Below are 23,245 nucleotides of genomic sequence, written 5' to 3'. Positions count from 1 at the left end.
CGGCGCTACGTTAGTGTTCACCACAGGAGATACGGGGCCTGTGACAGTTTATGCGACGGGGGTCTGCTGTTAAAATCCACCACCATCTTCTTTATCCTTGGGGAAAATGATGACCAAACCGACAAGAGCATAATCTACAGATTCTAAGCTTTCGCCTGATCACAATATTGTGATATTTCGGACTTCGATATATTAGAAAAGGAATGGTGAAAAGTCAACTCCGTCGGAAGAATCCGAATTCTCCTCAGGGATTCGGGGGGGTTGGGGTCGCATAAAGATATACAGGATTGTGGCAGTTAAATAACGCTTAAAAATATTAACGTAAACGCGAATTTAAAGACCGACAGTATCGGGTTTAATAGAAATTAGCTGAAATACATTCGAGTGACTCGAACCGATAAACAGCGATGGAGCTACGAGTTGGAAACAGATACAGACTGGGTAGAAAAATTGGAAGTGGATCGTTTGGAGACATTTATCTGGGTAAGTATGAATTTAAACATAAGTATACACTCTTGTCATGAAGCTGTCAATAATATAGCACGGCTAACAAGCTGTGTTGTTTGCTATATCTGTCAGCTGTAACTGTCAGTGGCGTTTTTCCAAATATTAACTCGTTATATTCTGCTTGTGAGCTCTATTTCTCTATTCACTGGGCATTTATATGAAAAAACATGTTTTGTAATCATGACAGGAGTGTATTTCAAACCACAAGTGGTTTATTAAAGTTGTAGGGTATGTAAACTTTATGTCCCGTTTGGAACAACAGTCCAGGAGGTCATACATGACCCTAAAAATGTGCTTTTGACATGTCAGTGACATTAAATATAATACAACACTTGTTGTAAATTGAGGTGTAATTTCACCAAACCTGTCAACATGAGTTTCCAAACAGGTCCTCCCTTGTGTATAACTCTGAATGAATCTTACCTGTCCATACAGGTTTCACTGGAAGCATGAGCCACCCAAAAGACCAAACCTGGCTTGTTGAATCAGCCTGTGATGGACATCTAACCAAGCCTGGCTTATGCTTTTGAGTCTATTAAAAGTCAGATCATATATGATTCACGCATTCTCATTTTTCTGATCACAGGAACATGATGTATTTTAGGGAAACGGTCAGTTTTGATTGATGTAGCTGTTGTGAAGCCACACAGTCAGGAATCAGAAGGACTCCTTATTTACATGTTAGACGGCCTTCATGGTTGAGAGCATCAGTATCACACCAGGATGTTGTTGATTATTTGAGTATCTATGGTTGACATTTAGATTGCTTTGATGACTATAGAGAGGTATTGTTTTGCATTGCAATATACAGAATTTTTTTATTATTTAGTATTATTTTATACTCTTAATAGCAAGCTTTTTAATTAGTTATGAGTCTACAGTTACTTCTTTTATTACTCTTAACTACCTTAGCGTTTCTTTTTTGACTTGAGCCTGTGGTTAAATGTTGTACTTGTGTACAGCAAGATGTGACGTTCGTCTCAGGAGGTATTAAAAGAAGTCTTGCAGCTGCTGGACTTAATTCTTCTCACTGTGGTCTCCTCATTAACAGGGTTAAAACCCATCAACAAAATGTTTAACTTAATCAAAGCTCCTCCAAACATCAGGCTCAAATGCAATCAGCTTGCTTTTATTTTGATGGAGAAGCACTGTTTGCAAGGGGACTTTGATCATCGTAGTGTTCAAATGTGGGGAGACCTTTATCCCGAAGCTTTCTGGCTGAGATGGGATTGTTTCAGTCTGTCCATGTGTGAGAACAGGGCTTGGTGGGTGTGGTGAGATTGTAAACTCCATCTGCTCAGTTGTTTTATAACTGCACCCACTCTTTGGTACGTCAACATATTAAATATTTCTTTTTAATGCCTAAACATCAGGTGTGATTCCAAGGCAGTGCTATTTCAAGATGCACATGACGTGAGAAATGCATTTAAATCATCTGCCATGTCATTAGCATTAGAGAAGATCGAACCCAACCTGATTTGACTAGTTACATCACGTTTCATTGCTTACTGCCCTTACAAGTCATCCGCCAGTCAGCGTAAAATGCAATACCTCTCCCTTTTTCTCAGGATTCCGTAATATTCGCGTCACTTGGCATTATGGGAGGCCTCAGGTGTGTGAATCACCCAGGACTGTCCCACTCCTACAATTCTGGTTCCTTTCCGTCAGCTTTTATGTAACCCTCGGTTTGAATGAAGTGATGATGCTTGTAGATTTGGACAGGATGTCACTTCTAAAACTTCCCTTCATCTTTCGACACCAAAAATGGAGATCTCATTTAGCTATCAGGCTGTATTTTGCATTTAGCACCTTATCAGAAGTTCGACATCTGTTTTTCATGTCAGTTTCGAGCATGTGGAGTTTCATGTTCATACCCAGTATGGCTGCATAAAAAGTCAATTGTTGAATAGGCACTGTTTTGGGGTTTTTTTTCTTTTTTTGTTGAGCACTTGCATAATGCTGCCGTATTATTGGTTTTCTTTATCACGGCAGGAAAGCTGATCTGAAGCCACAGCAGAGCCATGTTGTTTACGTTGTTCATTGGCAGAGATAGGATTGGACCTGCTCACTATTTGAATGTTTGTCTCATTTGATCTGAATGTAGTCATGGGGTATTGATTGTTTGCGCTCTTTGACTAAATATATCTAATATGCTGATTAAGTCGTGCGTAGACCTGAATTACATGACGTGAGTTTCTTCAGCTATCAGCTGAGATGAAGTTTATCCTATGTTTGTTTGTGTTTTAAATATCTCAGAAACTAGCTAAACAAGTCCTGGAGTTTCTGTTCAGACAACCGTCGGTAGTCATTTCAGTTTCAAAACTGATTTTTTTTGCTAGTTGAACACAAATTAAGATATTTTGCGGAATGTACTCTGTTTTATTTTGTTTTTTTGTTTTATAAAAGTATTCATATGACGTGCAATAATCCAGTTATATCTCAATTTATTATTCCCTTAGAATCTCCATTACAGCACTTAAATCTTGTTCACCTTTGCCGTCAGTTAGAATGTGTTAGGGCCTTATAAAATATAAGGAGTAGAATTCTAGTGCAAGTTTATGCATTTTAAAAAACACTTGTGTTGTAAGTGAAACAATGTACACTGTATGAAGAATAAATCTCTTACCACACACTGCGCACGTCTGCGGTGCGTTATGGCTCTGATGCGGCCACCGAAGTAGATTGCGACTTCGACTTGTTTCGCCCCCTGTGCTGCACACGTCTGCGGTGCGTTACAGCTCTGAAGTGGGCACTCTAGTCAATGCTCGTGTTGATGCCCGCCGCGCTGCGGCTCGTTGAAGCGGTTCTCCGCGCTGCATCGCTAAAGTTAGGCTAATCTCCCGCCTCGTCCCTACCCTCCCTCCAACAATTCGAATTTCCATGGGCGGGATTTAATTTAATGATGTTCAGATGGACCACATTGTGACGTCATTGCATGAGGAAAACAAACGTTGTAGTCCAAAGGAGCTGCTCATTGTAGTTCTTGAAAAGGGATTTTTTTTTAAAACGAAATATCTCCTTTTGGAGTGGACTTTGAGATTTGTAACTTTGTAGATCTTTTTTATGCCCAAAGATACACACCGCACACTGACTAAAGTTCAAAAAGTGAAAAAGCATAATAGCACCCCTTTAATAGCAGTATTCTTGCAGTTTTTAGAACTTTTGGTTTATAGAAACTAGTTCATATTGCGGAGTGATAAATTTTTGCCAAATTCTGTGACATTCCCTGTTTTTTTTTTTTTTTTTTTTTTTTTTTTAACACAATTCCGTTTTGTAACTCGATTACTGGTTTCCTCAAGCCATATTAGACAAGATGCTTTGCATCAGGGCCTTTAAAGGTACAGTTCAAAAATGAAGATTCTGTCATGAACTACTCACCCTCAAATCATTCCAAACCCATATGACCTTCGTTGTCAAAAATAACAACTTTATTCAACAGTTGCTTCCCTTGTGACGTTCTGGTACTCTTGTGAGCGCAAGAACATTGTATGATGACTGAATTTGCTGAAATTAATACTTTTATTACAGCGATGGATTAAACTGATCAATCTTTTGAACAGTAGTGTATGCACAAAATATAAAGGTCGATTAATTATGATCTACAGTCATGTCAGTTTGTTGGAGATTCAGGCTGTGTTCTGACCTCATTCACTGTTTTAATGGCTTGGTTCCTTCTCTGTTTCTCGCTCTGCCCCAGGCACAGACATTTCAGTTGGAGAGGAAGTGGCCATCAAACTGGAATGTGTGAAGACAAAGCACCCACAGCTCCACATCGAGAGCAAGATTTACAAGATGATGCAGGGTGGAGGTAATGAGAAAGGGGTTCTGATTCAGTTGTAAATAAGGGGTTAAGGGGATCAATAAATCAATACAATCAATGAAATGATTCACACTTCCCAGCAAACGTCAATTGGGTTCTCAGCCTGTGTATTTAGGTGCTTTGTGTGCATCCTTTACAGTTGGCATTCCTACTATAAAGTGGTGTGGAGCGGAAGGAGATTATAATGTGATGGTGATGGAGTTGCTCGGCCCCAGTCTGGAGGATCTTTTCAATTTCTGCTCCAGGAAGTTCAGCCTGAAGACTGTCCTGCTGTTGGCTGATCAGATGGTATGATAAAATCATGTTGACGAGTAAAAACATGTTAATAGTTTGCTGCAGAAGTGTAACTTTTTTTTTTTTGTTTGTTTTGTTTTTTTGTTTTTTGTTTTGTGTAAATTTTGCATTCCTTAGATCAGCCGCATTGAGTATATCCACTCCAAGAACTTCATTCACAGAGATGTAAAGCCTGATAACTTTCTGATGGGATTGGGAAAGAAAGGCAACCTGGTCTACATCATTGACTTTGGTCTGGCCAAGAAATACCGTGATGCACGAACACACCAGCACATCCCCTATCGCGAAAACAAGAACTTGACGGGCACTGCGCGTTATGCATCCATCAACACACATCTTGGCATTGGTAAAACACCAGTTCTTTCCAGTTAGCTTGTAAATTTGACTGTGGCCTGTATTTATATGTATATTATTACATCTAGCTTATCATAACTGAACACTTGTGTTATAAAACCTGGTAAAACTAGAAGCTTCTCTTAAAAGCTAAACCTCTGAGGTTACTATTTCAACTGCAATAATTCAAACTTGCATTAATGTTTAGATTTAGTTTATCACTTAGATGGTTTGATAGATTTAGTTGTAGCAAAGAGCACAAATGAATGCATGGCCATGTAAAGGAACACACTGGTTGTGTTACACTTTCATTTGAGAAGAATATCTCTAAAAAAAAATTTCAGGATAAATAACCAGCTTTTAAATATTACAGATTGTGCTTTAAGAGTTAGTTCACCCAAAACTGAAAATTCTGTCATTAATTACTCACCCTCATGTTGTTCAAAACCCATAAGATCTTTGTTCATCTTTAAAACACAAATTAACACATATTTTTAATTAAATCCAAAAGCTTTCTGACCCTCCATAGACAGCAAGAGTCCTGCCACAAAAAGATACAAAGAACATAGACAAAATAGTCTGTAGGTTCAACCGTAATTTTATGAAGCTACAAGAATACATTTTGTCCCCAAATCAAAAAAATAATGACTTTATTCAACAATTCTTCTCCTTTGAGAACAAGGCCTTTGAATGTGGTAGGACCCTTGCTGTCTATGGAGGGTCAGAAAGCTCTCGGATTTCATCAAAAATATTTTAATTTGCGTTCTGAAAATGAAGGAAGGTTTTATGGGTTTGGAACAGCATAAGGGTGAGTAATTAATAATTTTCATTTTTGGGTAAACTATCCCTTTAGTTAATCAAAGAAAGCAGTAATTGCTATCACAATTAAAATACAATTTATCATCCAACCCTAATTGTGGCTGGAGTTACTGAGTTCATTCCCGTTTCTCTGCTGGCTCTGTATGACGTCACTGTGTGTTCATGCTCAAGTGGATGCATGTGTATTTTTAGCGTTTCCCAGAAGAGATTGATTTGTGTATGTGTGTTTGCAGCAATATGAATGCTTATTCATGAATCATACAGTAGCAGTCATCCTTCCATGCTCCACACGAGCGCCTATAATTCTATGTGCGTGTCTCTACAGAGCAGTCTCGGCGGGATGACCTGGAGTCTCTCGGTTATGTGCTGATGTACTTCAACTTGGGCTCACTGCCTTGGCAAGGACTGAAAGCCGCCACCAAGAGACAGAAGTACGAGCGTATCAGTGAAAAGAAAATGTCCACCCCCATTGAAGTTCTCTGCAAGGGCTACCCATGTATGTTCAAAGCCTTGTGTAATTTCTAACATTTTCTAAATGCTAATCAGGCTTTGTATTTCTTAAAGGCTTTGTAAATCTATGGATGTTTGTTATCTGTCCTGCAGCTGAATTTGCTACGTACCTCAACTTTTGCCGATCACTGCGATTTGATGACAAGCCAGATTATTCGTACTTGAGGCAACTCTTCAGGAATCTGTTCCACAGACAGGGCTTTTCCTATGACTACGTGTTTGATTGGAACATGCTTAAATTTGTAAGTACATGTCTGGATGCTCTTCATTCTTTAGTGTGAGATAATCAAAACTTGTTGTGGTATCAGATTTGGGTGTGTTTTTTGGGTTGTGCCAGGGTAGAAAATTTTGTGTGTAGGTGGTGGTTAGATTTTTGAGTTTTTGCATCACATCAAATCACTTATGTGGTGCTTTTTCCCTTCCAGTTTTTTTTAAAATAAAAGTTGCCAATCACCACCAGTATTTTTTGGTCTTTTCCACTAAGATTTCGTGGCCCCAGAATATTTTGTTGTATGAATATCTGAACATATGCAATACCTTGAAATAAAGAACAAAGGATCTACTTTTAAACCAAAAATGATTTTAATTCTATCTTAAAGCATTTGTTTTTATAAACACTTGAATGTAGGTAAGATTCATTAAAAAAAAAAATCATAATTTTTAAAAAAAAAAGAGGAAATAGTTTTTATCAGATACTACACCTGCATCATATTCAGTATGATAATCAAAGCATAGATGCAGTAGATCGCTTCCATCAGCGCCCCCAAAGCTTGCACAGTCCTTTACTACTTCCTGGATCGAAATTTCACTTGGTAACATTAAACAGTTTTAATTTATATGCTGTTTGTTGATGAACACATTTTTTTTCATATGCATCTGCTTACATACTAGATTACTCCTTCTGCATCTTTCTCATCTGTGTTTTTGATTGGGAGATTCTGGACTCATTCAGGAGATGCGTAGTAGCGCCCCCAAGTGTATAACAGTGGAAACGCGGAAAATGTTTAGAGCCATAATTGAAAATCAAATAAGCAAAACAACAAAATATCGTATCAGCCAGGCATTTCTTAATCATTTATCTGTCTTTCTAGTTTTCATGTCACTCACTTGTTTGCCTACACTGACTGCAATAATCTGACTTTTGACTATTATGATTTGGCATCACCTACACAGTTATTCCAACTTCTAATAGTTAATATTAATGTTATATTATAGTTTTAATCACATTATTGAAGAAAATGATTTTGGTAAATGATTTTGGTATATGATTCCTTTTCGAACTCAAATGTTGATAATAGATATGCACTACCGCTCTAATGTTTGGGGTTGGTATGATTTCTTTTTATATATGTATGTATGTATGTATGTATATATATATATATATATATATATATATATATATATATAATATCATTATTTTTGCTTTAAATGAGGTCTTTGATGTCAATTCTGATACTATTGAAATATCATAACTCGTGTCACCAGTGTCAGTATCACAAAAAACTAATACTAGCCTAAAAAAACTAAAACAAAAAAAAGAGTAAGGAAGTAATTCCAAGCAATAGGACAAAAATCTACAGTAGAACAAATAAATTAGAAATGCTGCATACATTGTATAAAGTACTCAGAAGTATAAAAACAACTGCATATTCGTCACTGTGCAAATTAAATGTACTGTATATTTCTTAATAAAGTTACAAAAATAATTTAGTCCAGAGCAATGAGAGATATTCTGTTTTGTTGTTTGAATAGCATGAATGACAGACAGCAGGAATATTAATTGCGTTTCAAAGGCTTAAAATCGCTTGCTTTTAAACCTCAATGCTTAATGCATTTTCATGTTTTCATGACTATGTAGCACAGCAATGGTATGTGAGTGTGTAACCAATTTGTGTCAAGTCTCCTTGTGTGTTTCAAGTAGCACTATGTGCTTCTGTGTTTCGTAATGTCACATTTATCCATTCTCAGGGTGCCAACCGTACAGCAGAGGAGGCAGAACGTGAGAGGAGAGAGCGAGACGAGCGGATGAGGCACGGCAGGAATCCTGCAGCTCGAGGCATCCCAGCAGCCTCAGGCAGACCCCGCCCCACACAGGACGGAGCTCCTCCCACACCCCTCACGCCCACTTCTCACACAGGTAAGCAGTCTGTCCCTTACTTCTGCCGCTTCCCAAGTATCTGAAATGCTGTAAGGAGATGTTTCATGCTGCTTACTATCTCACAGCAAACACATCCTCACCAAGACCGGTCACTGGCATGGAGCGCGAACGGAAGGTCAGCATGCGGCTTCATCGTGGCGCTCCAGTGAACGTGTCGTCCTCAGACCTGACGGGGCGACAAGACACTTCCCGCATGTCCACATCACAGGTATAATGCAGACCCAGTTTGTCCAAGCTTGTAGCAGAGCAATAATAAACTCTGAAAAAGCTGTTTTGATATTTGCTTGCCAGTTGGCAGAATAAGTAGTTTAGTGCCTCTGGTTTTGAACTGGTATTGAATTCTTATTTCTACACATATATACAAGTATAAATACCTGATGAAATATTAGTACATCTTGTATTGTTTGAATTAATGGACCTTTTGATTCTCATGATCTCTATTAGAGTTTCTGACTGGTGACATTTAAGCTTAAAATTGAATCTGTTTATTAGGCAGCTGAAAAGCATTTTCTAGGAAGCTGTTGACCTAACGTTTGTATTTCTGGGAAAAGTCATTTCAGCAGCATATATTTTTTTTTTAGACATGACACAGTAGGCACGGTGTGATTATGAGTTGGTGTGAGTAACGTGTCGGTGTACAAATGATTGTGTTGTGGGGGTGGAAGGCTGTAATGTTCTCTCTCTTCACCCCAGAATAGCATTCCCTTCGATCACCACGGCAAGTAGTTGATCGTCACATCCTTGTGTGAAGGCAGGTGCACCAGGTGAGTTTAATGAGCTTGTGTTAGCTGTACATAGCTTTGTTTTCTACCAGCTTGGTGACTCTTGAGTCATACACTTAAAAAAAAAATAAATAAATAAATAAAAAATAAGGTTCCAGTCTTCAGCATCACACAACTTTCAGAAATCGAGAGGAATCAGAAGAAATATTTTAATGTTGAACATTTTTCAAATAACTTACTTGAAATATCTTTACTCTGACTTTTAGTCAATTTAATGTCTCCCTGCTGAAGTCTTTTTAAAAAAAAAAAAACTTAACTGAATACCTACAATATATACACGCATTTGTATGGAAGCCTGTTTCTGCCGCTGAATAAAAACATTGAAAAGATATTTGCAACTTACCTCACAATTATGATTTTTTTTTTTTTTTCTCAAAGTTGCAAGTTGACATGTTTTGATTTATTTATTTTTTTTTTATTTTTATTTTTTTTCTCTTTTTTTCAGAATTGTCAGATATAAACTTGCAATTGTGAGTTGTAAAGTTAGAATTGCAAGATATAAACAGTTCTGACTTTTTTCATTTGCATGATATAAACCCCCCTCAGAATTGGACTTTGATTTGCAATTGCGAGGGGGAAAAAAGTCAAAATTGCAAGTTTATATCCCGCTATTCTGAATTTATAACTTTAGTTTATATCACCCAATTCTAAGAAAAAAAGTAAGAATTGCAAGTTTATATCCTGCTGTTCTGAATGTACTCGCAACTGGATTTATATCTCAAAATTCTGAGAGAAAAAAAAAAAGAATTGCGAGTTTATATCATGCAACAGATCTGAGGAAAAAAGTAAGAATTGCGAGTTTATATCATGCGATTCTGAAAAAAAGTCAGTTGCGAGATGTAAACTCAATTGCAAAAAGTCAGAATTGTGAGAAACTCGCAATGACCTTTTTTAAATTATTATTCAGTGGTGGAAACAGGCTTACATGCATTTGTATACTGATATTAAAATTATTTTGTGTAAATTTTCTTTCTAATTTTAGCTTAAAATATGACCCTGGCTTTTTTGCTTGATTCATCCTGCTGATATAAAATGCGTTGTTCATAAAGAACCGTTTAAAAAGACACGTTGGTTTGTCGCTGATTGGGTGTCTCTTTGTCTTGTTGCTGTTTGCAGATTGTCTCCATGTCCCAGAAGCCTCCACTTTGCAATATGGAGCACGACGGGCAACCTAACTACACACGGCTGATTGACAGCTCTTCACCATCAGCTAATAGATAGGGCGTCAGTCTCTCTCTTCTATTGACCAAACCAAAATGGTGTAGAACCAACCTGACCTCTTTGCTTACAGGCTCTCTCTCCTCTTCTTCTCTCTCACGTTCTCATATTTCTCCCCTACACTCTTTAAATGTTCTCGTGGACATGAGAGCTACAGCCTGTTGCGAATTCACACCAGTGAGTTGACCAATCAGAGACTGGATCAGCCAGCCACACCATTGTCATCTCCCGCGTCCTTCCTTCACAGTTCCACTCTTACACGTTCAGTGCTGCACAACTATTTCTCTGGTTCAGGCTCCTCGCATTTGAGGCTAATGTATCGTCTGTGTGGTTTAAATGGGTCTTTTTGTTTCTTTGTATACTGAATTTTCTTTTGTATTTTAACCTGGGCGACAGACGAGTCCATCTGGTGGCGTTATGGGTTCACTTAAAAATTTTATTTACTCAGTGTATTTATTTTTTAATATGCATTTTAATAAGCCCTTTGTAGCTGGTGAGGTTCCTTTCCCACAGTGAAGCTGGTGGTATAGAGTGGACGGACCACAAAGGGGCCAAAATCTCAGCATACATCGCTCATAGCAAACTGACTCCACAGTGTGGTGTTCACTCGTACTCGTCCTCACGGAGGGACCCTGTGAACCTCGCCTGTTTGTCTGCTATATTGATCTCTTTAACTGTACAATACTGCCTCCCCCATTATTGTGTGTCTTCTGTTTCTAAGCTGTGAAATAACTGTAAAATAATCGTGTAAATGTTTCCATGCAACTCTTTAGAAAGACTATGAAATGACCGCAGATGGTTTGAGTCTGAAAGTTATCACCAGTTATTTTTATCCGCTCTTTCATAAAGCCACAACAATGAAGTGCCAGACTTTGGGGGGGGTTCATGCATTCTGAACTTGAACTTTGACTTTGAGGATGTTGTTTTGACTCACGATTGGAGATCATGCTATATGACGCGTCTCTTGAAAAGGTTGGTTATGCTTTGCCGTAAGTTTGTGTTCTGAGGTTCAGATGGAATTAGGAAGTGAAAAATCATTTGTTGGAGATATTAATTGTCTTTGGTGAGGTTGAAAGAATGAAAACAAATCAAAGTCTTGCTCTGATGTTTAGTGATTTCCCCTTTTCACAAAATATTCCGGCACTGATGTGGCTTTTCTAATGCACCTTGAAAGCTGGTCGGGTCATCTTGTTCCCCCGTCATCTGGAGGGGGCTTTGGCGACTTCCTGGGTAAAGTTTTTCATCTGATTTTCCCCCACGAAGCCTGTTTTGGGCTCCACATACTTTTGTGGAAGTCATGCCAATTTGTCAGTCCTGTAAGAATTTGTATTACCACCGTATTTGTGTATTTTAAACAGTGTAAATAAATGAATTACTTGTATTTGCTTGTGGTTGCATCTTTTTCTTTTAAATACATAATTTGTAAATCAGACAAGTTGGTTTGTGCTGCTGTCATTTGCAAATGTGATTTTTGCGTGAATTTTAAAATTCAGTGCATGTTTTTGCTTATCCACCATTAAGATTTTATTACACTTTTAAAACATGTCCTGTTTTCTAGAAGACACTGGGCTGTGTAGTTGATGCCAGTATCCCAGTTACTGCCATTGATACCTCAGGCAGTATAGTAACCCACTATTGCTGTGTCACTGTGAATTTCACATGATGGAGTTCTCCTGGAGGCCTGGTTCTTCATCTTTCTTTCATCTATGCTTAACCCACTATCCTACTGCCTTTTTCCTTTCTTGATGCTATTATCTGTCTATTTTTCAAGAAGGGTTTTATCTAGCAGAATGATCGGGTTATTTTCATAAAAATAATACAATTTATGTACTTTTTAATGTCAAATGCTCGTCTTGTCTTGCTCTGCCTGACCTCTGGTCAGAAGTCGATACTTCTGTAGCGATGTAGGATGATTTTTTTAAGTTGAGGGAGAAAGATCGTATTGAGTTTTTCGACATACCCTAACTGTCTTGAACCAGAATACACAGAGTTCAGGCAGAGCAAGACAAGCGTTTTAGATTAAGTATTTAAATTGTATTTGTTTAAAATGAAAATAACCGATCGATTCACTAGAAAAGAACCTTCTTCCTTGGCTGGGATTGTTTACAACGCATAAAGCTGCATTTAAACTGCATTTTGGAAGTTCAGGGCACCATAGCGGTCCACTATATAGAGAAAAATCCTGAAATGTTTTCCTAAAAAAACAATTTCTCAACGACTGAAGAAAGAAAGACATGAACATCTTGGATGACAAGGGGGTGAGTACATTATCTGTACATTTTTGTTCTGGAAGTGGACTTCTCCTTTAAGTCTGAAAAAAAAAAAAAAAAAAATCAACCACTACATCCACTCTATATTAACTATGCAAGAGCATATTTATGTTCCAGTTTCAGCTTAATTTAGACGATTTTGTGCTCATTTGATTGGTAAAGGATTAGTACTCCCACAATAAAAATTTCCTGGTTATTCACCCCCATGTCATCCAAGATGTTAATGTTAGTCTTTCTTGAAGTCGAGAAGAAATTAAGGTTTTTGACGAAAACATTCCAGGTTTTTCTCCATATAAATGGACTTGAGTGGTGGGGTCCAAGGTCCAAATTGAAATTTCAGTGCAGCTTCTAAGGGCTCTACACAATCCCAGCCGAGGAATAAGGGTCTAATCCAGCAAAATTGGTCATTTTTTAAAGAATTAAAAAAACAAAAACAAAAACTTGCTAGTGCAAAATGAGCTTTGTGGTGAAAAGTATATATATTTTTATTTAAAAAAAAAAAAAAAAAAAAAAAGGACCAATTGTTTTACTAAATAAGACCCCTCATTCTTTGTGTACTATATTGTGTAGAGACCTTTGAAGCTGCATTAAAACTTTAATTTAGACAGTCAACCCCTTGGCCACCATTAAAGTCCACTGTATAGAGAGAAATTCTGGAATGTTTTCCTCAAAAACCTTAATTTCGTTTTAAAAGACAGGTATAAATATCTTGGATGACATGGGGATGAGTAAATTCAGGAAACTATTATTCTGAAACTGAACTAATCATTTAAAGCGAGTGTAGATCTAAACTCTGCAGGAACTTTAGGAGCAGGATTGATCACTATATGAGTTTACCTCACTGTCTTTCGGATGAGCCACTGCTTAAGGTGCATTTACAGATGGACACCAGCTGGACTGAACTGAAAATACAGCACAAATCCTGTGCTAATAGGATCTGGACTGCCTTACTGTCATGTAGGAGTAAACAATACAGTCATTTAAAATTTTCACTGCCTTACCTTTCCTTTTTTTTCCCCCACTAGCTACTAATTTCAGGCCATTCAGTTCACTTAGTAATTTAATGCATAATTTTCAATCGAATACCAGCAAAGTAGGGGTTTGAATCATGTCAGCTTAAAGTTCAAAAAGCTACAAGAACACCGTACACATGGATTTTAAATGAAAACAAAATACAGAAATGAGTCAAGGTTCAGTGGAGAGGGAAGGATGTTTATTTCTAAAGTGATTCACAAATTGTGTACAGCTACAAGACTTAAGGCACAACCAAAAACAGCTCAAGTGTCTTTAAAACGTAGCAGAAGAGGGTCCCTACTCACAAACTGCTGGTGGAAGAAAAAATGAGGTAAAGTTTAGAAGGGTTCTATCCATACCACCATTTTCATAAATAGTGTAGTACTATTTGGGTTCCAAAAAAAAAAAAAAAAAAAAAAAAACACACAACAACATTTGAGTGAATGTTGAATGAGCTAAAAAGTGTTACACAACCAACATATCACAACTACAAGCTGTGGTCCTCTCCTGATTGATGCAGTTGGTCTGAAAACACTGGCATTTAGATGAATAAAATACAAATAAATATGAAGTGAAGCTGCCAACTGACATCAACACTTTAATATAAATACTGAACCTACACGAGGAAGTTAAAAATCAACAAAATGGCAAAAAAAAAAAAAAAATAAAAAAAATAAAAAAAAAAAAGCACTATAAAAATATGTAACAGAGCTTTGTCCTTCAGCATTTACATCCTTTGAAATGTTCCACAAAAATACAAACATGTCTGAACTCTGTACATTCTTCAAGAATGTCTCCAATTTAAAAAGACTAACTAGGATCCTCATTTGCATGACATTTTGATTTTTCTAAAATACAGGACTTAATACAATCCTGTGCTCTCCCAGGACCAGTTTAAAATGTTACACTAAAAACCAACAATTCACATTAGCAAACACTGAATGCCACAAAGCAGCAAGCTGGTTCAATATTCAGTATAATGCTAATGACCTGCTCTGATGTGGAGTGTTTACTGGCCAAAAATCTGGTGCCACTGTATAAACAATCTATTTTTTGTAACAAGAACCTATTGAGAACATAAAAGGTTCTGATCTGCCTGCAAATGGCTGAATCTGAACTGTAGAGCAGGTCTGAAAGCGGTCCTCTGCAACCACACTTGAAGTGCGATACAAAAAGCATACACTACAACATCAAACGCACATCCGTGAGTCCTACAAGGGAAGCGCTGTTGTATCTATTGTTCTAGCATCTTCACAGAGAGGATTCAGGTTCTACAACCACACCGTTTGGTTCAATCATCTTTTTGGAAGCGTTCTCCACCTCTATCGAGTCCACCCCTATGCTTTCAGACTCTTCAATATTTTTATCATCAGGTTTTGTCGTTCCTTCCTGTTCGATGGCTTGCTTCTCGTTTTCACCGCCCCCGTTGTCTAGGTTTTCCTTTGGTGCTTTGTTGAGCTCCTCCATCTCAGTCTCGGTAATGGCCATCTCCATCTTGGCTGGAGGGTCGGGCTGTTGGGGCTTCCTTTTGATGAAGAGCATGTTACAGATGGCAAGCACAAGCGCTGAGAGGACCACCTCACACCCGGCCAGCAGGAAGACGTACATGTAATTCTTTGTGGCGTCCAGAAGACGACCTGTGACATGAAACAAGACAACTATGACTTAAACATCCCACATTGATTGACCAATTGAGGTGGTGGCCCTGACAAGTCACCAGAGCAAACATGTCCATGACCTACAAGTTGCAGCTGTCATTGTTGGGACAGTCCATTTGTTCTGCGTTTAGAGGTCTAAACCAGGGGTGTCCAAACTTAGTCCTGGAGGGCCAGTGTCCTGCAGAGTTTAGCTCCAACTTGCCTCAACACACCTGCCTGGAAGTTTCTAGTATGCCTACACTCTTAAAAACAAAGGTGCTTCACAGCGATGCCATAAAAGAACCATTTTTGGTTATTTAAAGAACCATTTCTTTCTTACCCTTCTATAATCTGAAGAATCATCTTTCTCCACAAAAGAACCTTTTGTGAAACAAAAAGGTTCTTCAGATGTTAAAGGTTCTTCTATTGTATCATGAAGACCTTGATTAGTTGGTTCAGGTATGTTTAGTTGGGGTTGGAGCTAAACTTTGCAGGACAGTGGCCTTCCAGGAGCACGATTGGACACCACTGGTCTAAGCAATTAAAATAAGGAGAAACCATATGGTCTTATACAAACAGAAGGCCCTTACAACGCTAAGCAAAAGGTTCTCCACCTGCATTTTTGACCATTTGCAAAGAGGATGTGGCTTTCTTTGAAGGTAATCTACAAGAGTAGAAAGAGAACTGCAGCACTGACCTGCTCCAGGTGGTCCCACCAACACAGCAATGGCTTCAACCAACAGCACCAAGCCGATGGCACTGGAGAACTTCTCTGTCCCCACGATGGCCATCAACACTTCAAACTGCAAGGCTCCAACCATGCCATAGGAGATACCGAAGAAGATGCAGAACACCACGAGAGATGAATAGTCTGTGGCCAAGGAGCCAATAATATCAGTGGTGCCATTGAAGATCATGGCGAAACTGAAGAGGTATACGCATCGTGGCCGAACCCACTTGAGCCCAGCGATGATACCGCAAGTTGGCCTGGCAAAGATATCGATGAACCCCAGTATGGTGAGCAGCAAGGCAGACTTTGTGTCCTCATTGCCCAGTTCCTTGGCATAGCTTACCACAAACACAGGAGGCACAAACAGACCTAGTACCATAATGGCAGCAGCCACCGTGTAAATCAAAAAGCCACGATCTTTGAAGACGGTGAAATCAAGAAGCTTGGGCTTTGGTTTGGGTTTGGATTCAGTCTCCTTTTCTTCCACCTTGCTTGTTTTCTTCGGTGCCGTCAAGGGCCTCATGAGGGCTCCACATGCACAGCAGTTCAGTAGAATTCCTCCAAGGATGAGGAAGCCACCACGCCAACCATACTGGTATTGAAGAACCTGACCAAGAGGAGACAAACAGCACAGAGCCACGGGACTTCCAGCTGCAGCCAACCCATTGGCCAAGGGCCTTTTCTCACTGAAATATCTGTTCAGCATGATGAGGGATGGCTGAAAGTTCAGAGCAAGACCCAAACCTGGAGCACATCATATTTGAGGATGTTAATACACTGAAATTACCAAAAATTTCATAAAGCAGGGGTGTCCAAACTCAGTCCTGGAAGGCCGTTGTCCTGCAGAGTTTAGCTCCGACTTGCCTTAACACACCTGCCTGGAAGGTTCTAGTACAGTGGTTTCAAATTCTGCTCTGCACATTTTGCATGTGCCCCCTATTAAACACACCTGATTGAAATCATCAGCTTGTTAGTTCAGTTCATGGCTCTCTCCCCCAACAAGCTGATGATCCCAATACCCGATTAAATAAGGGAGACTTAAAATGTACAGAGCAGTGGGTCCCCAGGACTGGACTTGGGAACCACTGTTCTAGTATGCCTAGTAAGACCTTGATTAGCTGGTTCAGGTGTGGTTAATTGGGGTTGAAGCTAAACTATGCAGGATAGTGGCTCTTCAGGAGCAGGATTAGACACCCTGTTATGACAAGTCCTCACCTGTTATGACTCCTGTGCTGAGATAGATGTGGATAATGTTGGTCGCAAAGGATGCCATAATCATGCCCAGCGAGGCAAAAAGGCCCCCGACCATCATTACGGGGCGACACCCGAAACGGTTCACTAGGATGCTGCATATAGGCCCTGCAACAAGCAAACTACTGTTAGGATGCACAATCATGATTGTCCTCAGACTGCCTGGTACCCCCTTGTGGACCCGTAGACTGAAAACCCAAGCCACAAAATAGCCCCATCCATCCCTTCTGCATCTGTACCTGAGCCATAAAGCATTGCAAGAAGTATGGAGGAGATCCAAGCCGTGTCACTGTAGCCCACTCCAAACTCCCGGATGAGTTCTTTGAAGAAGACGCTGACCGCTTTGGGAAACGCATAGGAGAAACCAGTAATGATGAAGCAGCCGAAGAGGACAGCCCAACCCCATCCTCCATCAGGTGCCTTGACCCCAGTGTCACCAGTGTCTACAACCGCTCCACCCATGATGCTTTGTACAGGTCAGGTCTCAACTGCAACAAAAGGTAAAGAAACAGTGTCATAAAACTTGTGTCATTGATTGGGCTTAATTCAACTGGGAAGTTAGACTACTTGACCTGATTGATCACAACATGCTAATACTTACAGATGGTGCCAAAACCAGGCCTCATATAGGTTGTTTACTGAATATCCCTGTACAGCAAGATCTGTTCTGTGTGCCTGGCACACCAAATTCACACCCTCCCTCATTCATGTTCCTGCCAAAAGCTGCTCTCGTAATTCTGGGTACAACATGTTAAATGTAATACTCGCCACTGAGCATCAAAAACCCAGCATCACAAGCAGTTTTATTTTAGATCACGAAGTCAATTATGTGGCTTATAACCCAGAGTTTCCCAATCCTGATTCTGGAATGCTCCCAGTTCTGTACTTTTTATGAATCTCTTATTTTACACACCTAATTCAGTTCATCAGCACTCAACTAACGACCTGATGAGTTGAGTCATGGGTGTTAAATGTGAAAGGAATCCAAAATGTGTTATGTGGGGGTGCTCCAGGAACAGGATTAGCTAACACTTCTGTAACCTACTATGCAATGCGTGAACCGTTGTGCCCTTTCAAATGTCTCTCAACAGGAAGAGCTGCCAGACAGCTGTTGATGGCTACCCAACTTCCTGAAGACATTTGTCATCTCGCTTGTGATTTCTTTTTTCTCATTTCTACCAATTTAAACAAAACACGCACAACTTGATTTTAACATAATGTGAAGATAATATGGCATTCAGCACATACTCCTATAAAAAGCCATGACAGAATGCTTAACCTTCTTATATTGACCTTCTTGAAAGCCAAGACTGCTCCACGACTCATTAAACTAAAGAGAATGATCAATGAATACTCATACATGCCCATTTGAACCAAGTTAATGGACACGTGGTCCTTTGTAGACATAACATTTAAATAAGTATGTCAACTGAATGCCAAAGAACACTTTATGGTATTGTATACTTTATACATATAATAAAAAAAATAAATAAATAAAAAAAAACCCCAAGTGTTTATATGCATCACTTCAACCACTTAAGTATTACCACTAAATCAGCATAAAATTAACTTCTTAACGTAAGTGCAGTAAACATTTACATTAAGACCTTACTATTAGTCACACACAAGTAAACAGAAAAAGAGGTTGCTATGTTATACACTTGAAATTAATTGATCAGCAAGTATGTAGAAGAGCTGTGTTAAGTAAGAGAAGTCATGCAACCAATGTATGTACAACCTACCTTGCTCAATGTTCCTGAAAACTGATTCTCTCTTACTGTTCTGAACCTCCCAGATATCTACCTCATCTAGCGAGCAAACAGGGGTGGGGACTGAGGGGCACACCTCTGTACCCTACCAACCTAAATTAAGACCCTGACATTTCTCCATGTGTTACTGATTGCAATGACCAGAATCTCCTCCCATGAGAGTAACTTATGTTGCGTTTATCCTCATCTTATGTAGATTTTTATTTAGAATGTGAGTTGGGATTCAAATTATGTTTGCAATGTAGGGTCAGGAGTCATTTTAGAAAGGCCTTTGAATTTTTTTCTGAAACTGGTCACAGCTGGCACTGGGTGTTTGTTAATTATGGATGCCTCTTGTCACGTCCATACTAATTAGCCAAACGGCTGATTCTAATCTGTCAGTTGCAATGCAGCGACAAGAAGATTAGTGATTTTTTTTTCTTTGCTTTTCAAACATCTAATCAATGCATATCCTATATATGGGCCATTCTATAGAATTGGACCAAAGACAGAGTTGAAAGCATCTTGAAAAAAAGTGTCTCTTTTTCCAAATTTTATGTATGCAAATTGTCAAAAAGTTTTTGAGTATTTGTCCTTTCCCCAAATTTGTCACCATCGAAACATGGTAGCTAATAATAATTTTATTAGAAGGGTTATATTGACCTATTAAGATTTTGGTTGCATCTACATTGTAAATATATTTTTTGCTATTTTATTCACATTTTTAGAGGTAAATCCATGACATTTTTAATAATATTTCAAGTGTAATTTAAGACATTTGTTGTATTTTAAATCAATTTTTTTTTTGTAAAAGGCAAAAAGTTAATCATATTGAATTCAAAGTTAAGGATTCATTAGTTTGAACATACACTGAACTATTTTTATTTTTGACCACACACCCCTTGTTTCGGTAGTGACAGTAATGCTTTGGTAGCGACCACATCACATTACAGAATTTTAATTCTAAAACACTACTAAACCATACTAAAATACAAAAAAATTACCTAACTGTACTAAAATTCTGTTTATTACCCCCAAATATGAGGATTATGAGTTCCCTTTTGTCACTACCAAAACAATGACATGTTTTGGTAGTGACAGTTTTAGATAATTAAGCTCAAAGATCCTAATCAGCACAGGGTTAGCTAACACAGTTCTGAACAGCGGAATACACATAAAAAATAAATGTTATGGAATAACTCCCAAAAATTGTGCTTAACTGCAGAGAAAAGGTGCTCGGTAGTGACGTTCCTTAAAAGTTACACACAGATTTTTCAGACTTTTGAACACATTAACCTCAAAATGATGAGACCTATCTACTCACACCTTGTAGCTATGAGAGAGGGTGGACAGGAATATTTCCTGATCATAAATTTATGGGTTTAGTTCAAATCAGCCCATAAAATTCGGTAGTGACGAAAAATGTGGGACACTTTTTTTACATAAAGCTTTATAAGAAAATATACAATAAATATTTTTGAACTTCACTTTTTAAAAGAATCAAACAGATACTTTTAAAAACAACAATGGAAAAAAAACAAAAATGATTTCAATATCATTTTCATAAATTGAAATTTAGTGGTTAGGGTTTGGGACAACCACTTCCCAATTGAAAGTACCCAATAAATGATGATTTTATATATTAAGCTTACTAATATTTAAAAAATGATTGTGGGTTTCAATAGATAATAGAAGGATCTTAACCTAAGATTTGAATACTTAAATGCTTTTTAAATGTGTTTTTTGGTTGTGGGACAGCAGTTTACATATATGAATGGCCCACATAGGTTTGTGTGTGACACCACGCCTACTTTCATTGTCCTTTTTTTATGATTATAGTTATGAATGGTATAGGATATAGAGTTAAGATTAAGTCTAAGAAGGGAATTAAGACAGGTTTACATTACATCATCCTCTGGCCTTCCTACAATACTTCACACAGGTCAGTGGTTATTATTATAATAACACACATGATTCATATTATGAACTTAGTTGTGTGCGTCTGAACTTAGGTGTGTGCGTCTGTGTGTGTAGAGGAAACAATCATTAAACATACTAAATTATATTTATCTGAAAATTACATATATGTGACCCTGGACCACAAAACCAGTCTTAAGTCGCTGGGGTTCATTTGTAGCACTAGCCAAAAATACATTGTATGGGTCAAAATTATTGATTTTTCTTTTATGGCAAAAATCATTAGGAAATTAAGTAAAATCATGTTTCATAAAGATACTTTGTAAAATTCCTACTGTAAATGTATGAAAACTTTAAAGGCAGTTTTCTCAATATTTAGATTTTTTTGCACCCTCAGATTCTTGATTTTTAAATAGTTGTATCTCTGCCAAATATTGTCCCATCCTAACAAACTACATGTGACCCTGGACCACAAAACCAGTCTTAAGTCGCTGGGGAATATTTGTAGCAATAGCTAAAAATACATTGTATGGGTCAAAATGATTGATTTTTATTTTATGCCAAAAATCATTAGGATATTAAGTAAAGATCATGTTCCATCAAGATGAAAAATTCCTACTGTAAATATATCAAAACTTAATTTTTGATTAGTAATATGCATTGTTAAGAACTTCATTTGGACAAATTTAAAGACAATTTTCTCAAAATATTTAGATTTTTTTAGCACCCTCAGATTCCAGATTTTCAAATTGTTGTATCTCGACCAAATACTGTTCTATCATAGCAAACTATACATTAGTGGAAAGCTTATTTTATTCAACTTTCAGATGATGTATAAATCTCAGTTTGAGAAAATTTAGCCTTACGACTGGTTTTGTGGTCGTGGGTCACATATATCAATGAAAAGCTTAATTATTCAGCTTTCATATGATGTATAAATCTCAATTTTTAAAAAATGACCCTTATGACTGGTTTTGTGACCCTTGGTCACATATATGGTAACTACAGTAACAGTAGGCTGATTGAACATTAAAGTTCATTTCAGGATGGGACACTGAAAACATTATAGATTTAAACACGTCATGTACATACATGTTAGGTTATCTGCTCAAACTTCCTATCGATATACCTTTATAAAATTCGTACACTTAAAAATGAATTAATGTCATTCTGTCTCCAAATATTTGCATGAAGAGCATCTGATGCAGCGGCGCTCTTTGGTCTACGTGCTAAACGTGACTTTTATACTCTCTCTCCTCCACCAATAAGCGCTGGCACTGCCACATGGGTATAATTCCACATCTATATCATCCTTAAGTAGCTATTTTCTCATTTAAACAACTGTAGCACTATAGTAGCCTCAATTACTCGACGATTGTAAAAATATCAAAGTAGCATCATATAAGACAATTGTATCGGTATGCGTATAATTCGCGATATATAGTTATTCAAATGTTTATATTTATAGCACAATGTATATTTTACGATAAATAGACAAAAGAATATTATCTGTGTTTCTGAACAGAAACCTGTTACTTTTCGTCAATCTTCATAGCAGCCTACCGGCATTCAGCATCCCCATCCTGACGACACAAGCACGCTTAGCATGCGCAAAATCACCCAATCGTTTTCTCAGAATACATGTTGACATGTTTAAAGGCAGCAGTCTTCTTATACATACCTTAAAGATGTTCTGCGTTTAAGGTTTTTCACTAATGATGCTCTCCTGTGACCAGGACCATCACGTTCGCACGGCACACATCGTTGGAAGCAGCGTTGAATGGGACCCGCTCATCTGACTGTGGTGCTGATCTGACCGTAGCCTGTTCTGTCACCAATGAATCACTTGAGTCATACTGACGTGCAGCCAATGATGCGGCTGTGTGTGTGAGGGCACTACGTGCGTTTCCCCACCGCTCCGTCCTTCTCTCTCTTAACCCTATTCAAACCATGTGCTCAGAGGATTTAAAAGGGATTTACGAACCTTCCCTCCATATATGAAGCATCAGCTTTCTTTCTCATTAGCTGGGTGAACAAAAATATTTCGCATTCATAGTGACACAGGTAAAACTGAAGAGTTACAAAACAGGGTGATGACACTTCCTCAATTCAGCAATTGCGTCAACAGCTCAAAACACTTCTTTAGATAGTATTTGCTGTTGTATTATATCTATAAACAGCTGTTGGATTTGTATAGAGCTCTGCATAGTAAACATACGGGGAAATTTAACAAAAGA

At 38.1% G+C, this 23,245-nt stretch overlaps 2 protein-coding genes across 3 annotated transcripts; one reads left to right on the top strand and one right to left on the bottom strand.

The window, feature by feature from the left end:
* On the top strand, nucleotides 1-11,822 carry csnk1db (casein kinase 1, delta b). Its single transcript, XM_051123718.1, has 10 exons — nucleotides 1-483; nucleotides 4,205-4,315; nucleotides 4,467-4,615; nucleotides 4,739-4,967; nucleotides 6,099-6,269; nucleotides 6,377-6,525; nucleotides 8,252-8,420; nucleotides 8,507-8,649; nucleotides 9,135-9,205; nucleotides 10,340-11,822. The coding sequence occupies exons 1-9, from the start codon at nucleotides 408-410 to the stop codon at nucleotides 9,165-9,167; spliced, it is 1,230 nt and encodes a 409-aa protein (XP_050979675.1). The 5' UTR covers nucleotides 1-407; the 3' UTR covers nucleotides 9,168-9,205; nucleotides 10,340-11,822.
* A 2,080-nt stretch (nucleotides 11,823-13,902) lies between these two features.
* slc16a3b (solute carrier family 16 member 3b) lies at nucleotides 13,903-22,969 on the bottom strand. Of its 2 annotated transcripts, none has more exons than XM_051123716.1 (5): nucleotides 22,690-22,969; nucleotides 17,583-17,831; nucleotides 17,308-17,451; nucleotides 16,060-16,836; nucleotides 13,903-15,362 (listed from the first exon to the last, which is right to left on the bottom strand). In XM_051123716.1, the coding sequence occupies exons 2-5, from the start codon at nucleotides 17,803-17,805 to the stop codon at nucleotides 14,977-14,979; spliced, it is 1,530 nt and encodes a 509-aa protein (XP_050979673.1). In that variant the 5' UTR covers nucleotides 17,806-17,831; nucleotides 22,690-22,969; the 3' UTR covers nucleotides 13,903-14,976. The 2 variants fall into 2 exon arrangements, with proteins under 2 accessions (XP_050979673.1, XP_050979674.1); XM_051123717.1 differs by lacking the exon at nucleotides 22,690-22,969 and adding an exon at nucleotides 19,086-19,865.
* Between the last annotated feature and the right edge of the window lie 276 nt (nucleotides 22,970-23,245).

The sequence above is a fragment of the Labeo rohita genome, chromosome 12 (genome assembly GCF_022985175.1).
Source record: "Labeo rohita strain BAU-BD-2019 chromosome 12, IGBB_LRoh.1.0, whole genome shotgun sequence".
In the NCBI taxonomy this organism is placed as follows: Eukaryota; Metazoa; Chordata; class Actinopteri; order Cypriniformes; family Cyprinidae; genus Labeo; species Labeo rohita.
Note: the sequence above shows the minus strand (reverse complement) of the source record. Positions and strands in the feature narration are given on the sequence as shown.